General features: G+C 36.7%; 1 protein-coding gene and 1 non-coding gene across 2 annotated transcripts in view; both read left to right on the forward strand.

The window, feature by feature from the left end:
• The window catches only part of RNF13 (ring finger protein 13), a 138,142-nt gene that overhangs the window by 24,458 nt on the left and 86,170 nt on the right, over nucleotides 1-27,514 (forward strand). Inside the window, exons 2-3 of the mRNA XM_060011412.1 lie at nucleotides 6,473-6,602; nucleotides 18,402-18,482. Coding sequence (XP_059867395.1) covers nucleotides 6,489-6,602; nucleotides 18,402-18,482 — 195 coding nt within the window. The 5' untranslated portion in view covers nucleotides 6,473-6,488. The remainder of the gene's footprint in view (nucleotides 1-6,472; nucleotides 6,603-18,401; nucleotides 18,483-27,514) is intronic.
• Nucleotides 7,409-7,515, forward strand: LOC132425209 (U6 spliceosomal RNA). Its single transcript, XR_009519399.1, has one exon. It is a non-coding gene; the product is annotated as a U6 spliceosomal RNA (small nuclear RNA).

Consider the following 27,514-nt stretch of genomic DNA (forward strand, 5'->3'; position numbering starts at 1 on the left):
ACATACACACACTACTATATATAACATAGATAAACAACAAGGTCCTATGGTATAGGGCTATACAGCAAACTATATTCACTAGCTTGTAATAACCTATAATGTAAAATAATCTGAAAAAGAATATACATACACACACACACATATATCCGAATCACTTTGGTGTACTAGAAACTAACACAACAGTGTAAATCAGGTATACTTCAATTTAAAAAATGGGCAATGGATTTGAATAATTATTTCTCCATTGAAGATATACAGAAGGCCAATAAGCATATGAAAAGAGGTCAACATCACTAATCATTAGAGAAGTGCAAATCAAAGCCACAATGAGATACCACTTTATATCCATTACTGTGGCTGTTATCAAACAGAAAATAAGTGCTGTCGAGGATATGAAGAAGTTGGAACCCTTATGTATTGCTGGTGGGAATGTAAAATGGTGCAGCTGTTGTGGAAAATGGTATGTGATTCCTCAAATAAATTGAATATAGAATTGCCATATAATCCAGCAATTTCACTTCTGGATATATACCCAAAAGAAGCAGGGGCTCAGATATTTGTACAGCCATGTTCAAAGCAGCATTGTTCACAGTAGCCAAAAGGTGGCATCAACCAAAGCATCCATTGATAGATAAATGGATAAACAAAATGTAAATACATATAATGGAATATTATTCAGCCTGAAAAGAGAAGGAAATTCTGACATATTCTACAATGTGGATGAATCTTTTTTTTTTTTTTTTTTTTGTGGTATGCGGGCCTCTCCTGTTGTGGAGAACAGGCTCCGGACGCGTAGGCTCAGCGGCCATGGGCCACGGGCCTAGCCGCTCCGCGGCATGAGGGATCTTCCCGGACCAGGGCACAAACCCATGTCCCCTGCATCAGCAGGCGGACTCTCAACCACTGCTCCACCAGGGAAGCCCGTGGACGAATCTTAAAGACATGCTAAGTGAAATAAGCCAGACATAAATAGACATAAAGTGATTCCACTTATATCAGTTACCTGATATAGAGTAGTAAAATTCATAGAGATAGAAAGTAGAATAGTGGTTGCTTGGAGGCTAGGGGGAGGGGGAATGGGAAATCAGTATTTAATGAGTACAGAGTTTCACTTTGGGAAGAGGGAAAAGTTCTGGAGATGGATGGTGGCGATGGTTGCACAACAATTTGAATGTAGTTAATGTCACTAACCTAAACCTTACACCTAAAAATGTTTAAAATGGTAAATTTTATGTTGTGTGTATTATACCATATTAAAAAAAATGAGGCTGAAGGCCTTCTATAAAAAGGTCACTGAAGAGTTAAAACAGTTATTTATTCACTGAATTAATAAAACTTATTATACAAATTACCAAACATATAGAAAAGTAGAGAAATAGTATAATGAACCTCAATATAATTTTCTCCTAGATTTAACGTTGATTAGTGTTTTGGTTTATTTATTTTTTTTGGCTGGAGAATTTTAAAGTAAATTACAGATATCATGACATTTCATTCCTAAGCATTTCAGTAGGCAGCTCTAGAAATAGGGACTTTCTCATATGACCACAATACTGTCATCATACCTAGAAAATCAACAATTATTTAAAAAAATTTATCTAATATCTAGACTACATTCACATTGTCCCTCTTCTTCCTAAATTGTATTTTTATTGTTGGTTTGCTTGAACCTGTGTTTGGCATTTGGATGTAATGTTTTTTATCTCTTTTAATGTACAACAGTCTCATGCTGTTCTCCCATTCTGTCCCCCTACACTGTTTTGTTTATTCCATTTAATTTTATAGGAATTGGTGCAGTGCCCTCAAGTAACACATCCATTTTATTTTACTTATTTAATTCTATTCCATGTATTTCTTGTAAACTTGAAGTTAGAGCTAAAGGCTTGTTAGAACTGGGTTAAAATAATTTTGGCAAGAATACATCTTAGGTGATATAGACTGACGAAAAGTAGAATGAGAATTTGCCAGTTGGAAAACCCTTTAGACAGAGTCAAGTAGCTAATTTAAGATAAAATGTTTGTTTATAATTAGTAGTACAATTTTGTCAAATAGAAGGCAAAATTAGGTATGATCAGAGATGGTGGGAATGGATACATCTCTAGAAACCTGTTTGGTGTCTCTCAAGGATTTTTACAGTTAACCTACATACAGTCTTTACAGTTTTCATCAATTAGAAAGTCATTTTTACAATAAATAATGTTGCCTAGTGATACAGTTGACAGTCTATATTTATCCCAACCCAGTAGTTTAAGTGCTGGGAGAAAGTAACAAAGGATTTAAGCTTGTTTAACCTTTCCTTGCAGAAAACTTCTTGGTGAAGGGAAGATTTAACAACAAAAAAACCCTATTGTGCTTTTTTTTGGAGACTGCATTAACAACCATGGACCTTTTCCAAGAAACTGCATGTATCTATACATACATAAAATTTTGCATGCGATTTTATAGGATTCATAGTTTTTCCTTTGTAGGTAGAGTATATTTTAGTTTCTGGATAATACACGAATAAAGATTTAGTGCTGGCAACAGCAGGGTGCATTCTTGAAACAGTGAGCTGATCAGAGCAAGAGCAAGGGCACCTGTTTGATTACTGGAAACTTAAATTGTTTAGTTTGGACAGAGTCTTTTTTTTTTTTAAACAATTTTTCTTTTTGGCCACACTGTGCGGCGTGTGGGATCTTAGTTCCCCGACCAGTGATCAAACCCGGGCCCTCAGCAGTGAAAGCACGGAGTCCTGACCGCTGACCGCGAGGGAATTCCCTGGACAGACTCTTAAAATGTGAAAATTGTAGACCTTTTTGCCTCTTCTCCAACATTTACTTCTGTTGACTAACTGCCTGCCTTCCCCCACATTCATTTTAAAGTTCTTTTTTTTTCTAGTCTTTTGTGAAATCAATGTCTTTCTCTCTTTCTTTTCTCTGCTTTCTGTTTCTACCTAAATTTAGACGGTTTTCTTTAGCCATCTTCTCTTTTTAATTTTTACTTTTACATTAAGATCACTTTAGTTATCACCTGTTTGTTGATGATTCCTAAATCTCTCTTATGCCTTGGGTAGAGCTCCTGACTTCTATTTATCACTGTTTACATGTCCACTAGAATGTTTTATAAACATTAAGTGAAAAAATTACCAAATTGCTCTCACTTCCACTAACTGTAGTTCTCCTTCTGTATTTTCTCTCTCATCTACTGGCATCACCACCCAAACTCTTTTCCTCCTGTATTTCACTGTTGTGTTAAGTCCTTATATGCATTTTTGTATTTATTCACCACAGTTGTCTTTTAAATCCTAAATAATCTCCTTTTACAGATGAAGCAATTTAATAATTTTGCCTCAGAGTCACACTGTTAGCATGTGGCAGTGCTGAGATATAAACTTAGGTCTGTCTAATACTAGATCTCATATTCCTTACCACAGTTATACTACTACTGTACCTGTAAGGTTTAACTATAAGAATATTTACTGCAGAGTTTATAAGAAGAAGCAAATTCAATCTCCAACAATATGGATTCCATTAAATCCATTATAGAACATTTATACGAAATATCATGTGGTCATTATACATCCTGTTTTAGACCAGTAGTTTTCATTTTGTATATCAAAGTCATATATGGGAACCCAGTATATGAGATAGATTTTTTAAAAAAGTAGTGTTTGAAAGGGGTGGAAGCCCTAGCGGGTCTCACTGCTGTCTGTAAAGGTTCTTGAGGGAATGTTATGGTACAGGGTTTGAAAGTTTTAATTTTTTCAAATATAGTAATGAATTAGGAAAATATTCATAATACAGTAAGTGAAGAGAATAGTTAACAAAACATCTATAGTGTATCCCAACTTTGCTAAATATATATTTGAATTTACACGTAACTAAAAGAATAGGAGATTATACATCAAAATATGGACACTGGTTATTCTTTTATTTGGTGATTATGAGTGATTTTAATTTTTCACACATTTTCTACAATGAACAAGAATTAGTTTTGTAAATAGAGACTTTAAAAAGTCCTGAATGTGTTATTTTAAAAAAGGCAATAAAAAGTATAACCAAAACCCACTGCATATTATTAAGTACACACACACACGCACGCACGCACGCACGCACGCACGCACAGAGCAAAAGAAGTAAATACTCCAGTGGCTGCTGTGCCATGAACACTGGTTTGAAGCCCTTGAGTACCCGTGGAAGCATAGATCCATTACTCTACCTTTTGGACATCAACTGCCTGGGTTTGAATACTGGCTCTGCTATTATTCATTATTTGATCTTGGACAAGTTCCCTAATAGGGCCTAAGTTTTCCCCAACTATGAAATGATACCTTATAGGGTGTTGTTAGGATTAGAAGACTTAAATTCAATAACATGCTTAGAGCAATGTCTGGTTAGTAAGTGGTGAGTTATAGTTGTTGTGCTTATTATCATTCCTATCCTTAAGAGTTATTTCACCTCTAAACTCTCAGTTCATCTCGCTCCCCTAAAGTTAGCTGGGAATTCCAAAACTTTACAAGGGAAGTCATAGTTCTTATTCAGGTTAAGTTTCCCAAACAGGTCAGTGGTCAAAATACTGTGTATTTATTTTTTCTAGCAAAATTTAGTAGCAACTATACCTTATTTTATAAGGATTTATATGTTTTTATGGTATGATTTCTGCCTAGAAATTGTATAATGTGGTTATGATGGGGGTCCCCAAGACCACCCCCAAGTTCAGTGATTCACTAGAAGGACTTACAGGACTCAGCATATGATTGTACTCATGACTATGATTTATTACAGTGAAAGGATACAAAGCAGAGTTGGCAAAGGGAAAAGGCCCATGGGGTAAAATCCAGAGAAAACCGGGTGTGAGCTTTTAAGAGTCTCTCTCAGTGGAGTCTCAGGGGATACGCTTAACTTCTCAGCAGTGAGTTATGATGACACATGTGAAATGTCTACCAGGGGAGCTCATTAGAGATTCAGTGCCCAGGGTTTATATTGGGGGCTATTCAGGTAGGCACCCTCCACCTAGCATATACCAAAATTTCAGACTCCCAGAAAGAAAGTAGGTATTCAACATAAACCACATTGTTTGCAGAATTCAGGCACAATGAGCTGTTCTTATCAGAGAATGATGGGAACCCTCCTGAAATCTTAAGTCCTCAGATGCCAGCAAAGGGCCAACCTTGTAAGCAGGCCTTTCTAAGGATAGCAGTCTCAGACCTGCTGTGTTAACTCTTTTCTCAACAGAGCTATATTATAAAATGTATTTTACTTAAGAAACTAATACCAACAAATCTATGCATTTTAAAAACAGCTTTATTGAGATATGATACACCATCAATTTACCCATTTAAAGTAAAAAGTGCAGTGATTTTTAGTTTATTTGTAGAGTTGTGCAATCATCGGCGCAATCTAATTTTAGAACATTTTCATCATCCCGAAAAGAAACCCCATTTCCATGAGTGGTCATTCCCATTTCTATTTGTCCCCCCTCTCTGCCTGATTCTTACTCCCATCCCCAGGCAACCACTAATTTACTTTCTGTCTCTGGGATAGATCTATATGTTTAACGTATTTTCACCTTTATTTCATCTCTGTTATTAATGGCTTTGTAAGATGGTAGTTCAAAAATTATTCAAGGTATCTCTCTTTCAGTGTGTGTCAAAGAGTCATTGTGAGTCTCTCTGGTAGTCTCTAAGTCCAGAGCTTTACCAACAGCAATCATCATCAAAATTGCTATTACATGAATTTGTGGTATTTAATGAAATAATTTATTATAAAGGCTCTTGTCTTTGTAAACTTCATTCTCACCACTTAAGAAGTATGTTAGACAATTGGTTGAGGCTTACCAATGAGAATTTTGTTACTTACTTGGTTAACATTGAGTTCTTTCATGGTGCCTTTTTGCTGTAAGATAGATAGGGATTCATGTAGAGAATTGGGTGAGGTTGGGAGAGGTAGCTGCACTATGGCCATCGGGATGTAGAGAGGCAGAAAGGTATGTATATATTGCTAGGAGGAAAAGGGCAAAAAGTATTACTTTATAATAAATGGCCATTTAAAAAAAGTACGCTAATGTGGGTACAATATTCAAGAATAAACAAAAAGTAAATTTACAAATTATAAAATTCTTTCTAAAAAATTTTAAATCAAAGGTGCTTGTGCATTTTTAATCATTATTTTGATTGAAATCTTGCTTGTCCCATAATTGAGTTGGTAGACAAGCTGTACTATAAACTGAGAACTGTGGGAGGATCTTTATTTTGTGGCTAAAATATAGAACTTAGTCACCATGAGTTATGTAGGTATTGACTAACACTGGGTATTTACCTAAATGTCCAAATCTGTGTAAACAATTGTGCTTTTGAAATACAAGTTTCATTTTAATCTTAATCCATGTTTGTAATTAAGAGATATTTTTGGACATCAGGAACTAATATATCAAATAACTTATCTTCAAGGACAATGCACCAGAACTTATTGTTATTCATCTACTTGTCTTCCAGGTGATTTTACAGCGAGATGCTGCTCTCCATCGGGATGCTCATGCTGTCGGCCACGCAAGTCTATACCATCTTGACTGTCCAGCTCTTTGCATTCCTAAACCTACTGCCTGTAGAAGCGGACATTTTAGCAGTAAGTAAATTTAAACAGTAAAATTTATTCATGCCTAAAAACATCTCTTAAAAGTTTTTAAAAAGACCTGAATAATGGAGTGTTATACAATAACAAAATAATGGAATCTTACAAAGTGTTTACAAACATACAGGTGCACGTGCATAGCTATTACTTGAAAGTGGGGGACCTTGCTCATTATTTTATGCTTGATGTTTAATAAGGTCTCACGTACAATAAGTACGTGATAAATGTTGTTGCTCTTGAGAGTGTGTGCTGTCTTGAGTGCTGATGAGCACATGTATTTAAATGCTGTGTGTTTTATGTAGAATCTTACTGTTTTTCTTGGTAATTGGTGTATCTGTAATGACTTTGATAGTGATATTTTAAAAAATTGTACAAGATGTCCATAGAAAATTTCAACCTGAAGTTAACATTAATGAGTCAGAAGAGAAGCATAATGGTCTTATCTCTTTTCTTTTCCATTCTTAAGAGTTTTATTAATACTTTTCCTTGGTTTAGATTACATCATGGACAACGAAGGCATTAACAAATCTCTTGATCCTGTCAGTTTATTTTGCACGATGTACAATCTCAGAAAATTTTATATGAATAACATTTAATCTGTACAAAATTATCTTTTCATTTGATAATTCTCATGAATTCCTTACATAGTGATGAGCTAGTTCAGGAGTATAAAGTATATCAAAATAACCTAAAATATTTCTGGCGTCTCTCTTTTTGTAAAATAAATGTATAAATCATTGTGATTTTTCAGGGGCTCTTTGAGAAATCCAAAAGAAAATTTTAACTTTGAAAGACATCTAATGCTCATTTTGGCAGCCCATAAACTAAAATTGGAATGATATAGAGAAGATTAGCATGGCCTCTGCACAAGTATAACATGGAAATTTGTAAAGTGTTCCATATTTTTTCAGCAAATGGTGCCAGGAAAATTGAATATTCACATGCAAAAGAATGAAGTTGAGCTCGTACCTTACACCATATACAAAAGATTAACTTAAAGTGAATCAAAGACCTAAACATAAGAGCTGAGCTAATACTAAAAAAACACTTAGGAGAAAACATATGGGAAAAACTTCATGAGTTTGGATTTGGCAATGATTTCTTGGCAATAACACCAAAAACACAGGTATAAAAAGAAAAAAAATAGATAAATTGGACTACATCAAAATTTAAAACATTTGTGCATTCAAAGAACGTATCAAGAGAGTGAAGAGGAAACCCATGGAATGGGAGAAAATATTTGCAAATCATATATCTAATTGGGGGTAACATCTAGAATATATAAAGAACTCCTACTGTTTAACAACAACAAAAATAAACAACTAGATTTAAACATGGACAAAAAAATTGAATAGTCAGTTCTCCAAAGAAGATGTACAAATGGCCAGTAAGCACAGGAAAAAATGTTCAAATCACTAATTATTAGAGAAATGCAAATCAAAACCACAATGAGATCTCATATCATAACCATTAGGATGGCTGTTATCATAACCATTAGGATGGCTGTTATCAAAACCCAGAAAATAAGTGTTGACAAACATGTGGAGAAACTGGAACCCTTGGTATTGTTGGTGTGAATATAAAATGGTGCAGCCACTATGGAAACTGGTGTAATGGTTCCTCACAGACCCGTAGATTTGCTCTTCTTATTGGACAGGCTTCCATTTGGACGAATTCTGCTGAGGGTCACCAAAAACCTGATGAGTTTTTCCTTCCATCTTGACTTTTTAATCTTGAGAGCTTGGCTTGCATCTAGACTGTTCACTCTGGTTTTCTGCCATCAATCCACTCTGAACCTGGAGTTTTCTTTATACAGTCGACCCTTGAACAGCACAGGTTTGAACTGCGTGGTTCCACTTACATGCAAATTTTTTCCAGTGAATATATTGGAATTTTTTTTTTTTTTAGATTTGTGACAGTTTGAAAAAACTTTCAGACCAATTGTGTAGCCTTTCAGCCAAGTTCACAAATTATCTCTTTCATTTCACCATTTCCTCAGACATTTCCTCCATATGGTCAGTTCTGGAACCTGGGAAGTCCGAGATCCAGGTGCCAGCAGATTCAGTTCTTGGTGAAGGCCCTCTTCCTGGCTTACAGATGGCCACCTTGCTGCTGTGTCCTCATGTGGTGACAGAAGCAGGAAGCTCTAATCTATATTCCTCTTCTTATAAGGACACAAATACCATCATGGTGACTCCACCCTCATAACCTCACCTAAACCTAATTACCTCCCAAAGACCTCACTTCCTAGGACTATCACATTTCCTTAGGACTTCAATATATGAATTTTGGGGGGACACAAGCATTCAGTCCTTAACAGTAGGTACTTAAGCCAAGTCCTCTGAACTTGGGGAAAGGGTAGGAGAGTTGGGGCTTGGGTATTCCTCTGTAAGTCTCCCATGATGTATGTCTGAAGCAAGGTCCTGGAGCAACACCGCATCTTGTGAGGCAGATGCAGGCAGCATAATGGCCTTATGTTTGATGGTGGATAGCAGAGTTTTTAGAGAAGAAGATTGCTCCTCAAAACCTTTGTAGTCCTTTCTGGGCTACTGTCTTACTGTCCTCTACACTAGAAAGTGTATATATTTCCTATTTCTCATTTATGTGAAGCTAGAAAAGAAGAATTAACTGTATCTGTACGTGTGATGTGTGTGTGTGTACGCCTATACTCTAGGTGCCATGCAAAGGATTTACTGGTTTTTCTTTCTGGGTGCAAGCGATTTGCTTAATGACATTAAGTGAGAAATAGAAGGGCCAGAATTGTTGCTGACCAAAGCTTAATGTGGTCCTCAGCCATGCTTTTTCATACTGTAGCTCTTGTGGAAGGGCCTAGAATCATTGTAGAACTTGAGAGAGCCAGGCTGTTTTCTATACCGTAGCTTTTTGAGGGCATAGCAAATCTAATCCCTATGAGATTTCTCACCCTGTGTTACCCTCTTTAGTAGGAAACTGGTTGATTAGATTTTTCTAGAATAGTCTGGATCTTTTTGAGATGGAGTGGAAGTAGAACCTTTAAAGGACTGAGTCCATTGCTATTCAGATCTCTTCTTCAAATTGGTCCCCGAAGTCCTTGGAATAGTCTTAGGATGACTTTTGAAATGAGGTAGAGGATTTATAGACTGAACAGGGAATGGAGTTCTCCTTGTTTCTCTTTTCTCCTTTGTTTTCTTTCATTCTCTCTCTCTCTTTTTTTCCTCTGTTGATTCTAACATCTGCCACTCCTTGTCTTCTTTCTTTTTCACCTGAAGTGAACTGTTATTCTGTGGTTCAGCTACGTGATGGGTTAAATGATTTTCAGTGGACTGCTCTGGGAACTTGACTAGCTATGTGATATGGATCAAATTACTTAGCCACTACAAATACCTCCGTTTTTTAATTTGTAGTGTTTTAATTTGTAGTGTTGTAGTGATGATTAAATAAGGTAAACTGCTTAGAACAGTATCTGACACATAGTAAATGTTTTATCTTTGTTATCTTCTTTATAATTAACATTCTCATCATCTTTCACTCACTCACTTGAGCAGTGTATGTGACTGCCTAAGTTGTATTTTTTAACGTAGATACAAAACAAAAAGATATAGAAGAATAATCAGTCCCTGCCAGCAGTGTTCCCTGTGCCTCAGGCAGGTAGGTGTGGAATGTATGTTGTCATCCAGTGAAAGGAACTATCCCTGAGAGCTGCTTAAATCTGGTCTTTATGTTGACACTAAAGATAGAGGCTGACAGGAATGCAGAGATAGCTGGTGGGAAGTGAGCTGTGGAGTCATGTAACTAGGAAAAAAGCGAACTAAAAATTGAGGCAGAGGAACTAGATGTGGTAACACAGTCATTCAAAGGAAGTGAGTCAAGAGGTAGAAAATATTAGCTCTTTCTTTTAGCTGAATAAGAACACTCCTGAAATCTGGGTTTGTAATAATAAAATTTAAGTATGTTGGATATCAGGTTGATTCTAGTTCTATTTTGGACAGGTATTAGGATGTTGCTTTTGAAAAGATAAAGTCAGTTTCAGTCATGCTATTGGTATGCCAAATGTTTTTATTTTTGGCAGTTGAATTCTCCCACTTGACTGTTAATTCCCTGACAACAGTATTTGTCCAACTGGTTGGTGAGTTTTAAGAGGATATGGAGATGCTACTGTATAGTGTGTTGCTGACTAGTCAGTAAGCCCCTTAGATCATGGGTACCTGGAAGGCAGGACTGTGTCTTACTAAACTTTGTTTCCGGTACCTAGTAAGAGTTACACAGTAGGAATTCAATAAATATTTGAGTTGATTAATAGCTTTTCCTTGGAGATTTAGTTCTTTCATATTTTCTTTTCTTTTCTTTTTTTAAAAATTTTTTTGGCTGTGCCTCACAGCATGCAGGATCTTAGTTCCTTGACCAGGGATCGAACCTGTGCACCCTGCAGTGGAAGTGCAGAGCCTTAACCACTGGACCACCAGGGAAGTCCTTCATATTTTCTTTTAATAGCATTTATTCCTTGGAACTTTAGATTATTGGGTTTTTTAAATTAGCAATTCATTCTCTTTTCATCTCTTATTGCTTCTCTTTTCTTTAACCCTTAAAGGAAATATGAAATTATTAATTATATAGGTTCATATTTAGAAACATGGAGCTTTAGAATTGGCAGGGGCATGTTTGATTCTGTTGTAGGGATTTGTTAGAGATTTCGTTGCTTGGTAGGTGTTTGTGGGGGTCAGTGGGCAGAGTTAGGAGAGAAGCACCCAGTGGTTGGTGGTGTGAATGGATTGGATTATATAGCAAAGTAGTTAAGAGCTCCAGCAATGGGAGTTACAGTCTGGGTTGAATTCCAGTTCTACCACTCTGTAGCTCCATGACCTTGGGCAAATTACCTAACATCTCTTAAATTTCAGTTTACTTATGAAAATGAGATTGGAGGAGAGAGAGTGTAGGGCAATGGGTTAAGAGCCAGGGATCTGAGGCCAGACTGCCTGGATTAGAATCCTGGTTCTTATTTACTAGAGCAAGTTATTTTCAAGCGGAGTATTTTTATTCTGTAGTCAATCTGTAAAATGAGGATGATGATAATAGTGGCTGACTTTATAGGATTGTCATAAGGTTTAAATAAGTGAATACCTGTCAGGTGTTTAGCATGATGTCATAAATGCTCCATAATTGTTAGCTATTTGTTACTTTCTGAATTGAATTAAATCTTCTGTTAAGGCTGCTGTCAAAGAGGAGAACTGGTTAAGAGAAGACCTCTTCAAAATAAGTAAAGTCGCAACATGGTAATCTTTGAGAGTGGGATTCCAGAGAGGAATAATTTTTTTTCTGTTTCAAAAATTTTAACAATGAGTGTGCTTTAATTTCATGAGCAGCAGCGTTCCTCCTGCCCCCCACCATACTAAAAAAGAAAGCACTTTTGTATTAAAGATGTTTCTGTTTGTCTTGTTCATGATAGAAACATTTATTTTTTTTAATTTAAACAATGTGATTGTAAAAAGCAGTGTGAGCAAAGTTAACAACTGCCTTCCTGAGGAAAGGCAAAGCAGTTTCAAAATGAGTCTCACTCGATAACAAAACTTGTTCCAAGTCAGTGTTACAAATACTGTAGTTCAAGCTAGATATTTTATTTCTGAAATTCTAACCAAAAAAGTGAACTCAGTAATAAGAAGTAATAAAAGTAATAGGAAGTGATAAAAGAGTACTTTAGTACAGTTGTAGATTTTCCATTTCCTAATTTGTTTATTTTTCAACTTAAACATAATTTATTATGCTCTTGTCTCTGGAATAATTTCCTAAAATGGGAAGAAAGAGTATAATTATCATGATAATCAAACAAATGCATTAGTACTAATTCTCGAGCTATAACCCAAACCAGCAATCTACATAAGAATCTAGTTAACATTCTCTGACCTAATTTCAAATCAATAGTAAGTGTGAAAAGTCATTCAATCCATTGAAACCAAAATGAAAAAGATAACTTTACCCCACACAATTAGAAATGTTTCTAGTAGACTCACTTAAAATCATTGCTCTATGTCCTGTGATCTATAGGCTGTCCTTCCCACCAAACGACCTCCCTTGATCCATCCTCAGGTGCAGTAAAAAGTCAGTCAAATTCAGCAACTCAGGGAAACATCGACATGGAAAAGGAGTTAGTTCCATCACCAAAAAGAGACCTAAAGCTCATAAGTTTATAAAACCCACCCATAGATTCTTTCTCTATCAATAAAGCAAGGAAAGTGGGAAGAACTCTTTTTAGTTTTCTTAGTTTTTATTTCCAAAACTTAAAATTAAAAAATATATATTATGTACACCTTTTTTTTAAACATCTTTATTGGAGTATAATTGCTTTACAATATTGTGTTCGTTTCTGCTGTATAACAAAGTGAATCAGCTATATGTATACATATATCCCCATATCCCCTCCCTCTTGCGGCTCCCTCCCACGCTCCCTATCAAAAAAGGTAGGTCAAAAAAGGATCTTGCTGTGATTTATGTCATAGAGTGTTCTGCCTATGTTTTCCTCTAAGAGTTTTATAGTGTCTGGCCTTACATTGGGTCTTTAATCCATTTTGAGTTTATTTTTGTGTATGGTGTTAGGGAGTGTTCTAATTTCATTCTTTTACGTGTAGCTGTCCAGTTTTCCCAGCACCACTTATTGAAGAGGCTGTCTTTTCTCCATTGTATATTCTTGCCTCCGTTCTCAAAGATAAGGTGACCATGTGTGTGTGGGTTTATCTCTGGGCTTTCTATCCTGTTCCATTGTTTTATATATCTGTTTTTGTGCCAGTACCATACTATCTTGATTACTGTAGCTTTGTAGTATAGTCTGAATTCAGGGAGCCTGATTCCTCCAGCTCCATTTTTCTTTCTCAAGATTGCTTTGGCTATTCGGGGTCTTTTGTGTTTCCATACAAATTGTGAAATTTTTTGTTCTAGTTCTGAGAAAAATGCCATTGGTAGTTTGATAGGGATTGCATTGAATCTGTAGATTGCTTTGGGTAGTATAGTCATTTTCTCAATGTTGATTCTTTCAATCCAAGAACATGGTATATCTCTCCATATGTTTGTATCGTCTTTAATTTCTTTCATCAGCATCATATAGTTTTCTGCATACAGGTCTTTTGTCTCCTTAGGTAGGTTTATTCCTAGATATCTTATTCTTTTTGTTGCAATGGTAAATGAGAGTGTTTCCTTAATTTCCCTTTCAGATTTTGCATCATTAGTGTATAGGAATGCAAGAGATTTCTGTGCATTCATTTTGTATCCTGCTACTTTACCAAATTCATTGAGTAACTCTAGTAGTTTTCTGGTAGCATCTTTAGGATTCTCTGTGTATAGTATCATGTCATTTGCAAACAGTGACAGTTTTACTCCTCTTTTCCGATCTGGATTCCTTTGATTTCTTTTTCTTCACTGATTGCTGTTGCTAAAACTTCCAGAACTATGTTGAATAATAGTAGTGAGAGTGGGCAACCTTGTCTTGCTCCTGATCTTAGTAGAAATGGTTTTAGTTTTTCACCACTGAGAAGGATGTTGGCTGTGGGTTTGTCATTTATGGCCTTTGTTATGTTGAGGTACGTTCCCTCTATGCCTACTTTCTGGAGGGTTTTTATTATAAATGGGTGTTGAATTTTGTCAAAAGCTTTTTCTGCATCTATTGAAATGATCATATGGTTTTTATCCTTCAAGTTGTTAATATCGTGTATCACATTGATTGATTTGCGTATATTGAAGAATCCTTGCATTCCTGGGATAAACCCCACTTGATAATGGTGTATGATCCTCTTAATGTGCTGTTGGATTCTGTTTGCTAGTATTTTGTTGAGGATTTTTGCATCTGTGTTCATCAGTAATACTGGCCTGTAGTTTTCTTTTTTTGTGACGTCTTTTTTTAAAAAATTAATTTATTTATATTTTATTTTTGGCTGCAGTGGGTCTTTGTTACTGTTCTTGGGCTGCCTCTAGTTGCGGCGAGCAGGGTTACTCTTTGTGCACAGGCTTCTCACTGCGGTGGCTTCTCTTGTTGCGAAGCATGGGCTCTGGGTGCACGGGCTTCAGTAGTTGTGGTGCACAGGCTTAGTTCCCCCGCGGCATGTGGCATCCTCGGACCAAGGCTTGAACCCGTGTCCCCTGCATTGGCAGGCAGATTCTTAACCGCTGTGCCACCAGGGAAGTCCCTTTTTGTGACACCTTTGTCTGGTTTTGGTATCTGGGTGATGGTGGCCTCATAAAATGAGTTTGCGAGTGTTCCTCCCTCTGCTATATTTTGGAAGAGCTTGAGAAGGATAGGTGTTAGCTCTTCTTTAAATGTTTGACAGAATTTTCTTGTGAAGCCATCTGGTCCTGGGCTTTTGTTTGTTGGAAGATTTTTAATGACAGTTTCTATTTCAGTGCTTGTGATTGGTCTGTTTATATTTTCTATTTCTTCCTGGTTCAGTCTCAGAAGGTTTTGTTTTTCTAAGAATTTGTCCATTTCTTCCAGGTTGTCCATTTGATTGGCATATAGTTGCTTGTAGTAATCTCTCATGATCCTTTGTATTTCTGCAGTGTCGGTTGTTACTTCTTTTTCATTTCTAAGTCTATTGATTTGAGTCTTTTCCCTTTTTTTCCTGATGAATCTGGCTAATGGTTTACCAATTTTGTTTATCTTCTCAAAGAACCAGCTTTTGGTTTTATTGATCTTTGGTATCATTTCCTTCATTTCTTTTTCATTTATTTCTGATCTGATCTTTATGATTTCTTTCCTCTGCTAACTTTGGGGTTTCTTTGTTCTTCTTTCTCTAATTGCTTTAGGTGTAAGGTTAGGTTGGTTTTTTGAGATTTTTCTTGTTTCTTGAGGTAGGATTGTATTGCTATAGACGTCCCTCTTAGAACTGCTTTTGCTGCATCCCATAGGTTTTGGGTCATCCTGTTTTCATTGTCATTTGTTTCTAGGTTTTTTTTAAATTTCCTCTTTGCTTTCTTTATTTTATTATTATTTTTTTGTGGTACGCGGGCCTCTCACTGTTGTGGCCTCTCAGAGGAGCACAGGCTCCAGACGCGCAGGCTCAGCGGCCATGGCTCATGGATCCAGCCGCTCCACGGCATGTGGGATCTTCCCGGACCAGGGCACGAACCCGTGTCCCCTACATTGGCAGGCGGACTCTCAACCACTGTGCCACCAGGGAAGCCCTCCTCTTTGCTTTCTTCAGTGATCTCTTGGTTATTTAGTAGTATATTGTTTAGCTTCCATGTGTTTGTATTTTTTACAATTTTTTTCTCTGTAATTGATATCTAGTCTTATAGCATTGTGGTCGGAAGAGATACTTAATACGATTTCAGTTTTCTTAAATTTATCAAGGCTTGATATGTGACCCAATATATGATCTATCCTGGAGAATGTTCCATGAGCACTTGAGAAGAAAGTTATTCTGTTGTTTTCGGATGGTATGTTCTGTAAATATCAATTAAGTCCATCTTGTTTAATGTGTCATTTAAAGCCTGTGTTTGCTTATTGATTTACATTTTTGATGATCTGTCCATTGGTGAAAGTGGGGTGTTAAAGTCCCCTACTGTTATTGTGTTACTGTTGTTTTCCCCTTTTATGGCTGTTATTGTGTTACTGTTGTTTTCCCCTTTTATGGCTGTTAGCTCCAGCACTGGAGCTTGCTGGCTGTTGAGTAGAGCTGGGTCTTAGCTTTGAGACAGAGATCTCTGGGAGAGCTCTCACCGATTGATGTTACATGGGGCTGGGAGGTCTCTGGTGGTCCAAAGTCCTGAACTTGGCTCTCCCACATCAGGGGCTGAGGCCTGACACCCGGCCAGAGCACCAATACCCTGTCAGCCACACAGCTTTCCACAACCAAAGTGACTGCTTGCGTGCAATCTGGGTTTGTCACCTGGAGAAGTTTCCACAAAGACCATATGAATTATTTATCAACTTCCAAACTCCGGAACTCCATACTCCAGAGGCCCCCATTCAGATGTGCTGCCTCTCCCCTTCCACCCGCAGGTCCTATCCATTTCCAAATTTTAAAAGTACATTTTTAAAAAAGTACTGCCTGTACACATCTGTATTTTTTTTTTTTTTTTGGTTTGTCTATGTTGATCTAGATCTATTTACTTATTTTACAGTGTTGTCTTTGGCCTTGGAGGAGTTAAATGACTTTGTCAAGTTCAAAGCTGATCATAATTTAATTGAATCAATTAAGAAAGATGTTTTAATTAAGAGTTTAAATGATACATGTGGTAATGAATATGAAAGCACTTTTTGACTCTAAAGCATTTTGTAAACCATAGAGCACTCTGCAAATATGAATTATTTTTAAAGTAGGAAATTACTCTGAAGCATTGCTGGCCTCCAGGTATACTGCCAGGCTGATTATCCCAGAGGTAAAAGAATGGCTAGTTTCAACAATCAAATTCAGATGCTTGAATCATACGATTTATTGAATTAATTACAAACATACAGTGAGAAGCATAGGTAAAAGATGGGTATGTTAATACACTCAGGTTAGGATGCAAGTGGGAGGCAAGAGCCACACTACCTGAATCCTGTATTTTCTGTTTTTAGTTTGTCTAGTCTCTTTGCTGCATCAGTTTTCCCTGGTGACAGTGTGGTTACCAGGATCTGAGTTGAGGATGAGCAAGGGGACTTGACAGATGGAAGGTGTCTGGATCCAGTGTTTGCTTGCTCTGTTGGAGAGGCTTGAGGTACTTACATCTGAAGGCAGCTGTAGTTGGCTGTTAACCTACAGAGCTGTTTATCCGGGTGTCTCAGGCAGATGGCACATGAGGCTAGAATAAGGATCAGCAGTGGGTGTTTGATTTAAGGACCACATAGCTATCTATCTGGATGTGTGACCTAATCCATGCTTTGTGAATATTTAAGGTTTGCTTCATCCTTCTATCTTTTGCTGTCTATACATAACATTCTTGCTTTGTTCCATCCTTTTAATCTATATTCAAAACAAATGAGTTCTAGTTTTTCTGTCTTCGGCCTATAGTTTACTGACAAGTATCTTAACTTCTGATATATCATATAAATTTCACCTGTGTTTCAAAAGTTACTTGTTTACTATGTTTGCTTAGTTCATCTATCTTCCTTGTTTCTCTTGTTTTCTTTAAAGCACATTGAATATAGCATCTTAAATAATACAGCAAGCTCACTTCACAATTATTATATTATCTTCTAAAAGCACAGCAGAGGTGGAGGACTGATAAATATTGTAGCATAGGAATCTGTATCTGTAAGGAAGGGGAAAGTTGTTAAAGAGTTTGGATACCTTCAGCTCTCTCTATGTATGTATTTCATTGAGTTTAGTCCTTTCATTGTTCAGCCCTGGATAAAAGTGTTCAGATTACTTAAAAAATGGCAGTATCTTAAAAGTATGATTTGATACTCCTTCTTTCTCTGGGGGAAAGGCATCTTTCAAAGCTATTGTCAGAAATCCTGTAAATCTCTTCTATTAAATCAGACCCTTAGAGAGAAAATAAAATGGAACTCCTGCTGGAAAATAATCTGTCTAGAAAATTTCTTGTTAGGGAATTGTCTATGGGGAAAAGCTCAGATAAACAGTAGGTGGTTTAATGTTATAGAATTATTGCTTCTGTTTAATAATACATGAAATCAGAATCCAATTTAAGCAGTTGTTTATGCAGTAAATTGTATACATTCCTTTCTATTTTAGTGGATGTGCATTTACAAAGTTGATTTTATTATGATAAGCTGTGATAGTAAATCAAAATCGTGGAAATTGCAACTTAAATAGTTTGACAGACTTTTTGTTTTTAATGTTATGTGTACATTGGTTGTAACTTGATTGTTTTTAATTTTATATTTAGTATAATTTTGAAAACGTGTCTCAGACATTTGATGACCTTCCAGCAAGATTTGGTTATAGACTTCCAGCTGAAGGTTTAAAGGTAAGAAAATAGTAATATATAATTAAAGGTACAGGATATTTAATAAAGTGATCTTTATTTCTCTTTATTTGTTTAAAGAATGAAAATATTTCTATTACTTATCATAAAACTTATACATGTTCATTCGTAAAGACTATTCAAAAGGTATGAAGAAGAAAGTGAAAATCACCTATGATTGTATTATTCTGAACTAGCTGCTGTTAACATTTGGTATATGATATTTCAGACCTGTTTGCTAGAATATGTGCCATGTGTGTGTTTGTAGATACACATGTGCATATATAGGTACAAATATGTGTGCTTATATATTTATGTGCATATATATTTATGTACATATATAATGAATCTGTATTTAATACTAATAGAAATATGCCACTTCGTTACCTGCCTTTTTTACTTTATTGTAAATCTAGAACATCTTTTCATGCTAATAGACAAGGATCTGCATTTTTATTTGCTGTGGCTGCATGGTTTTGCCGTATCATGAAATACTGTATATTTTTGAACATTGGTTTGTTTAACTTTTTTTACAGTAGATATTTAGCTTGTCCAGTTTTTGCTAATACAGTTTGCCCATTTTTAAATTAAGATGTCCATTCTTATTGATTTGTAAGAATACTTTATATATTAAAAGTGCCAATCTATTGTTTGCCATATATGCCTCAGATCATTTCTCTCAGTTTGTCCTCCATCTTTTAATTTTAAAGTGTCAGAAGTTTTGTTTATGTAGTTAAATATTGTTATCTTTCCCTTCTACCTCTGGAGTCATGCTTAGAAGTTCCTTCCCTATTCTAAGATAATATAAGATTTTTATGTTATGTAAGTTAGAATACATGAAATTGTGTATATATGTACCACAGAAAGTTTTCAGTTTGTTCTTTCTTTATTTTTTAACTGACAAAGCAAAAGACTTTATTGGGAAGGGGCGCCTGGGTAGAGAGCAGCAGGATAAGGGAACCCAGGAGAACTGCTCAACCACTTGGCTCGAGGTCTCAGGTTTTATGGTAATGGGGTTAGTTTCAGGGTTGTCTCTGGCCAGTCATCTTGCTTGGCCCATATTTGGTCTGACTCAGGGTCCTTCCCGGTGACACATGTATCTCTCAGCCAAGATGGATTCCTATTCTAACTTTCTTAGAATTCCTTATTTAAGTACTATAAAACTGTTATTCTCATTTAGGATAGCAGGCGTCTCCGAGAGGGACATATCAGTTGTTAATTTTTTAAAGATTTTAAATTATTAAAAAAATTCCCAACGTTGTATAACTATTTGTCATTGTAAATTTTTAAACAACATTTATTTATTTATTTTTGGCTGTGTTGGGTCTTAGTTGCTGCAACACGCGGGATCTTTCATTGCAGTGCACGGGCTTCTCTCTAATTGTGGCACGTGGGCTCAGTTGCTCTGCGTCATGTGGGATCTTAGTTCCCTGATCAGGGATCGAACCCACATCCCCTTCATTGGAAGGCGGATTCTCTACCACTGGACCACCAGGGAAGTCCCCTGTAAAAATATTTAAACAGAAAAGAAGTATACAGAGGAAAAAGGAAAAAACCTTCCTATACCCCTTCCTCATCTATACATATTAATACCACTTCCTCTTCAGAGTTCAGCATCAGGGTGTTAAATGTGTTCTTAGATCCTTTTATAAATATGTAGTGCTTTTTAGTTCATAAATTTATGAACTTGTGAAGTTCATAAATGGTTATCATTTGTGAATAAGAAAGGTTTCTTAATTTTTATAAGGAAACCCATTCTAGCTAATTTATCTAGAAGGGGATTTATGAAAGGATAAAGATGTTCAGAGTATCATAGCCTGGAGAAGCATTTTCCAAACTGTTTCAGGAATAAAACCCAGAAGCACCTTGTAGAACTGGCTTGATGAAAGATTGATGGCAGCCAGTGACTCCCAGAGAAAAACACATCACCTTGTCTCTGATCAGGAAGCCTCTGTGGTCTTAAAACAATCTGTCTCTATTGCTACCCAAGTTAATCAAAGAGATACCCTTTGCCAAACTGTTTTCCTCAGATCTAACACCTGGATTTTTCTAATTGACAGACTCTAGACCACATAGTTACTAGCCATATTCTTTCTTTCTTTCTTCCTTTCTTCCTTTCTCCCTTCGTTCGTTCGTTCGTTTGTTCCTTCCTTCCTTCCTTCCTTCCTTCCTTTCTTTCCTTTCTTCACCCATTTTTAAAAAATATCTTTATTGGAGTATAATTTCTTTACAATGTTGTGTTAGTTTCTGCTCTACAACAGAGTGAATCAGCTATATGTATACATATATCCCCATATCCCCTCCTTCTTCAGCCTCCCTCCCACCCTCCCTATCCCACCCCTCTAGGAGGTCACAAAGCACAGAGCTGATCTCCCTGTGCAATGCAGCCACTTCCCACTAGCCATCCATCTTACATTTGGTAGTGTATATATGTCAGTACTATTCTCTCACTTTGTCCCAGCTTCCCCTTACCCTGCTGTGTCCTCAGGTCCATTCTCTACGTCTGCATCTTTTTTTTTTTTTTGCGGTACGCAGGCCTCTCACTGTTGTGGCCTCTCCCATTGTGGAGCACAGGCTCCGGATGCGCAGGCCCAGTGGCCACGGCTCACGGGCCCAGCCTCTCTGCGGCATGTGGGATCCTCCAGGACCAGGGCACGAACCCGCATCCCCTGCATCAGCAGGTGGACTCTCAACCACTGCGCCACCAGGGAAGCCCTATGTCTGCATCTTTATTTCTGCCCTGCCACTAGGTTCATCAGTACTGTTTTTGTTTTTTTGATTCCATATATGTGCGTTAGCATCCGGTATTTGTTTTCTCTTTCTGACTTACTTCACTCTGTATGATAGACTCTAGGTCCATCCACCTCATTACAAGTAACTCAATTTCATTCCTTTTTATGGCTGAGTAATACTCCATTGTATATATATGTGCCTCATCTTCTTTATCCATTCATCTGTCAATGGACACTTAGGTTGTCCTGGCTACTGTAAATAGTGCTGCAGTGAACATTGTGGTACATGTCTGTTTTTGAATTATGGTTTTCTCAGGGTATATGCCCAGTAGTGGGATTGCTGGGTCTTATGGTAGTTCCACTTTTACTTTTCTAAGGAACCTCCATACTGTTCTCCATAGTTAGCCATATACTTTAGTGAAATACCTGGCTATGAGGGAGGGTGGGCAATACATAGTAGTAGTTGTTGTTATTTTTGTTGTTTTAGTCTGCTTTGGGAAGGTGGGGTTCCTAGCATGGGGAAAGATGTGGGTACTGTGAATGGAAGGTATCCACTACGGCATTACTTTGCATCTGACACCCCGCACTCCCCACATTAGCATTGTGTCTTAGGGAGTTTTCCACAGCTGTGGAAAGAATGTTCCTTGGGCTTCCCTGGTGGCGCAGTGGTTGAGAGTCCACCTGCCGATGCAGGGGACACGGGTTCGTGCCCCGGTCCGGGAAGATCCCACATGCCGCGGAGCGGCTGGGCCTGTGAGCCATGGCTGCTGAGCCTGCGCGTCCGGAGCCTGTGCTCCGCAACGGGAGAGGCCACAACGGTGAGAGGCCTGCGTACCGCCAAAAAAAAAAAAGAATGTTCCTGTTGAGCACTGTATGGTATTCTGTAATATGCATGACTATAGTTTATTAGTCATTTTCTATTAACAGATATTTCGGTTTCTTATCCAAAGTCCAGTTATTTCTCTAGGATAGAGGTTTGGAAGTGTAATTGATGATTCCATGGGTATGTATATCTAAAATTTTCTTAGATACACTAAATTACTTTTCTAGAAAGCTGTACTAATGGGTATGAGAATACCCATTTCCCTACACCCTTGCCAACACTGGATATTATCAGTCTTTTTAACTTTTGCCAATCTGATGGGCAAAAAGGATTATCTTCTTTTAATTTGCATTTCTCTGATTACCAGTGATTTTGAACTGGCATCCTTTCTTCCATTCAGCGTAAGGAGTCAGACAATCCCTTTTCACTGAAGAAACTTTCTGCTTAGTAAGCTTGTTTTAAAGAGTTCCATAAACTCCTGATAACCATATTCTTATTGTTGCTCCTCTGTGTTATTGTAAATTTAGTTTACATTTAAAAGGAATTTTGTCAACTGTATTTATTCACTGCCTGAGAAAAAATAGTGTTAAATATCTGCCTGCTATTGTACTGTGACAATATAGGGCGAGCCCAGGAGGTAAAATACAGTGATAGTAAAGAGAGTATTCTAACAAATTGTTGGATCATTATGGGTAGCTTTTATATTTATGTGACTGGCTTGCCATTGCCCAGAATCAGAATTCACAAATACTAGCCCACTTCTTATCGTTAAAAGGAGGACTTGATGATAAAGTGGGAATGGCTTACTGTAGTGTAATGTCTATAAAACTAATTAAATGACTGTGTTAAAAATATAACCAAGTTAATTTAAAAATATTATATGGTTATTAAGAGACATAGCTGAGAAATATTTTAACTTTTAAACTTTGGCCAGAGTGTTTAGTTGGGATGGTTTTTGTAGGCTTATGTTCTGTATTCTGTAGGTTTTAGAGTATCACTGGATTCCACCATTTATAAGAGATCAGATATATATAACACATATCAGTTGAAATTCTGTGTTTACATTCCATTTACATATGCCCCAGTATTAAGCTAATAGTAAGCAAAGAAAATTTTAGCTATTTGAGATTTAATGTAAAAATGTGAATCTTGCAAGAATTAAAATACAGCATGTTAGTGTTGTAGAAGTTTTAAAAGAAAGATTTGATATTTTTACCTGAGGGAAGCTCTTTGTTTTCAGTTATACATTTTAATTGGATGTTTTGGCAGGTACCTTTTCCAGAAAACCTTTTTTTTTTTTTTCCTTTAAAAATGGCTCAGGTCAAAAGGGAAGATGTATGGCATCAGTATGTTCCTTTAAATCTAAATACCTTATAAGAGACCTGGCAATGAAATATGATACGGTCGTATAGTGTGGCCATTGTCCAGAGTTAGATACTCACAAGGAGTTCATTACTGAGAGTCCACTTCAGAAGGACTGAAGAGACACTTCAGAAGGTCTTTAACCTCTAGGTTTGGTGATGTAACCCCATTCCCTCTCCTCCCTCACTAAAGGAAAAACCTACATGTAAGTGTTACTCTTTTGCCACATCCTTGCCAAGACTTGGTATTGTCAGAATTGTTTATCAACTTGATGGATATGAAGTGGTATCTTACTGCTTTTACTTGGGATTTCCTGAATTATTAGTGAGATCAAGCTTTTTTTTATAGTATTATTGGTCAATCAGGTTTCTTTTAGTTGGAATTGTCTTTTTTTTTTTATCTCATTTTTGTATTGGTTTGTTAATTTTTAAAGTACTGATTTGTAGGAAACCAGACACTAATCCTTTATTTATATTTCCTTATAAATATTTTCTTCTTTGGGCCTTTTAACTTTTTTTTAAATAACAGCTCATATTTTTTTAAATTGGTTAATGTATTTTTTAAAATTTTATTTATTTATTCATTTTTGGCTGCATTGGGTCTTTGTTGCTGTGCACAGGCTTTAGTTGTGGCGAGCAGGGCTACTCTTCATTATGGTGCACAGGCTTTTCATTGCGGTGGCTTCTCTTGTTGCAGAACACGGGCTCTAGGTGCTTGGGCTTCAGTAGTTGCGGCACGTGGGCTTCAGTAGTTGTGGCTCACGGGCTCTAGAGCACAGGCTCAGTAGTTGTGGCGCACAGGCTTCGTTAGTCCGCGGCTTGTGGGATCTTCCCGGACCAGGGATCGAACCCGTCTCCCCTGCATTAGCTAGGTGGATTCTTTTTCTTTTTTTTTTTGTGGTATGCGGGCCTCTCACTGTCGTGGCCTCTCCCGTTGCAGAGCACAGGCTCCGGACGCGCAGGCTCAGCGGCCATGGCTCACGGGCCCAGCTGCTCCGCGGCATGTGGGATCTTCCCGGACCGGGGCACAAACCCGTATCCCCTGCATCGGCAGGCGGACTTTCAACCACTGCGCCACCAGGGAAGCCCAGCTAGGTGGATTCTTAACCACTATGCCACCAGGGAAGCGCTGTGCCTTTTAACTTTAAATTGCCTTTTAAAATTATGCCGAAGTTTAAATTTTAATGTAGACATCTTTTTGATGTTTTGCATTTTCTGTATCTTAAGTAATCCTTTCCTACCCTGAGGTCTTGAAATATTTTCCTCTGTTTAGTCCAAAATTTGTAAATTTTTCCCATGCCCCCGACTCCTTGCTTAGGAGGTCTTTAATGTAGCCAGAATTATTTTATTGTATAGTGTAAAATAGGCCTCTATTTTTACCTTTTTGAAATGAATAACCAACTACTAAAGCATCATTATTGCATAGTCAAGATTTTACTATGTAGATTTGTAATGCTAGCAAGGGTTCTTGCTAGACTCTGTGTGTATTATCAATATTATGGAGTAATTCAGTTATACATTGAAGACCAGTCTCAGGAAGATAAAGCTTTTCTAGGTTTCTTGTTTCTGTACTTTTAAGAAGTGCCTTGATAGGTAGAAGGAATAATAATGATTATTAAAAATTCAAACCAAGGTTTATCTCTGATAAGTAAGACTAGTATCAGATTTCCTGAGTATTCCTATCAATGGTAAATCTTGTTTTCAGCAAAATACCCTTTGGGCTAGATTTACCATGATCATTGTATACAGTGTTTTTGTAATCTGGTACTCAGCCTAAGTTCTTCATGTGGATGAGAAGGCATAGAGGATAAAGGTCATGACATGCAGATTTGTCCTTGACTATCATTCCTAATATATAGAACAAAGGTACAAATAAAAGGTTCCTTATATGATAAATGATTTATTTTTCCTCATTATTATTCTTAAATTAATACCCTATATCATCACCAATTAATTTTTCACAAACTGTATTATTCTTTGAAAGTTAATTTACTAGTTAGTTTAAGAATTATTTTATAAGAAATGATTTTGTTTAATGCAGAGGCTTGAGGTTAGAAGAGAGATTTTTTTTTTGCTATGAAGGAAAATGCAAATATTGCAAGGAAAAGTGGTTGATTGGGTGCCTTATTTGTGAGACTCCCTTTGCGTTCTTTGTAGGGAAGATGTTCAGTACCAGCTACTGTATTTTCCCTCCCAGAACCCTTGACAGTTTTGTGATAGAAAGAAGTCTTGGTTAAGGGTGAATGTGCTTGGCTTCCTCACTCCTACGAACTATTAACTATTGCAGTGTCACCTTCTATTTGTAGACTAAAACAGAGGTCAGAGTCTCCTTTTCAAAGGAAAAATAAGGAAATAGCACCATCAAAATAAGGAGTAAACCAGCTGGCTATATATAAAATGAGAATTCTAAAATATAAAGACATTTTCAAATGTACCAACTTAGATCATATTCAAATAATGCTTCTTCAGTGACTTTTGAACTTATAAAATAAACCTTTTCCTGTTAATTTCAAAAGTGATGATTGCTCATTCATTTATTATGAATCAGAGATATAGAAAATAATGAATTATTTCATTATGACAGTTTGTCACTTAGAAGTGGGGAGATAGGGAGAGAGCATAAAGTGGAGGGCCTGAAAAGAATGGATGGGAAAATCTACACGTATCCCACCCATCTTATCTGGAATTCCCAAAATCCAACCTTGCTTCTTTTCCTTTGTTCCACAGTTTGGTCCCTAGTCTCTTCCACCATCCTTGGACCTACCCGCTTTTTTCTGTTTACTCTCCTATCACCTTGGAAGTCAGCAGAGGCTTAGGTATCTGATACCATAAATCAGCACAGCTCCCCTGCATACATCCCTGTTTCATTACTGGGCATTTTTGTTGTTTGTTCACTTAGTAGTTTTCATTAGATTTTCTTGCTGGCTTTCTCAGTCTGATACAGTAAAAAGGTAATTTTTGAATTCTTTTGCCCATGAAAAAATATTTTTCTGATTATAAAAGTAATATATGGTCACTATAAAAATTAAGATGATATAGGACATGTATAAAGAAGAATATGAAAATCATACATAATTCCACAACCAAGAGATTATAGTCCAACTATGTGAGTTTTCATAGATACATTTATGACTTTATTTTATGCATTTATATATGTTATTTTGCAACTTTTTAAAATTTGGCAATATCATGGCATATCCAATATCATGGATATCTTTTCGTGTAAAAATATATGTATTCATATCATCAGTAGAAATTCTGCAATTTATTGTAACACTTGAATTTTACCATACTGTAACCAATTCCCTGTGTCATTGGACATTTGGATTGCTTTTAATTTTTAAAAATTATGAAATATTGCAAACATAGAATAGAGTAAGGGAATAATAGAACATCCAATATATCTACTATTGATACTTAAATGTTAATATTTTACCAGTTTTTAAAGAGGAAATAAAATGTTACCAATTCCATTGGAACATTATTTTTATCCTTCCAATTCCATTCCCTTATCTTCCCCCTCATAGATAATCATTACCCTGATATTTATGTATATATTTTCCATTTAATGTTATAAAACGCGTTACCTTATATAAGCATCTATAAACACTATTGTGCTTGCTTTTAAACTTTGTTTGGTCAGGCTTTTTTTTTTTTTTTTTTGCGGTACGCGGGCCTCTCACTGTCGTGGCCTCTCCTGTTGTGGAGCACAGGCTCCAGACGCGCAGGCTCAGTGGCCATGGCTCACGGGCCCAGCCGCTCCGCGGCATGTGGGATCTTCCCGGACCGGGGCACGAACCCATGTCACCTGCATCTGCAGGCAGACTCTCAACCACTGCGCCACCAGGGAAGCCCTGGTCTGGCTTTTAAACTTGCTTTTTTCATCTAACACTATATTTGAAATTTATGTTGTTACATAGTCTTAATTCATTTTAAAGAATAGTACTCCATTTTATGAATATGCCACAATTTATTTTTTTATTCTTTTGTTGGTAGATATGTAAGATGTCAGTTTTTTGCTATATAGTGTTGCAGTGAACGTCCTTAAAAATGTGACCTTGTGTACAGTATAACTAAATGCCATTTCACACTCATCAGGTTAGTGGAAAAAAAAAAGCC

The sequence above is a fragment of the Delphinus delphis genome, chromosome 4 (genome assembly GCF_949987515.2).
Source record: "Delphinus delphis chromosome 4, mDelDel1.2, whole genome shotgun sequence".
Classification (NCBI taxonomy): Eukaryota; Metazoa; Chordata; class Mammalia; order Artiodactyla; family Delphinidae; genus Delphinus; species Delphinus delphis.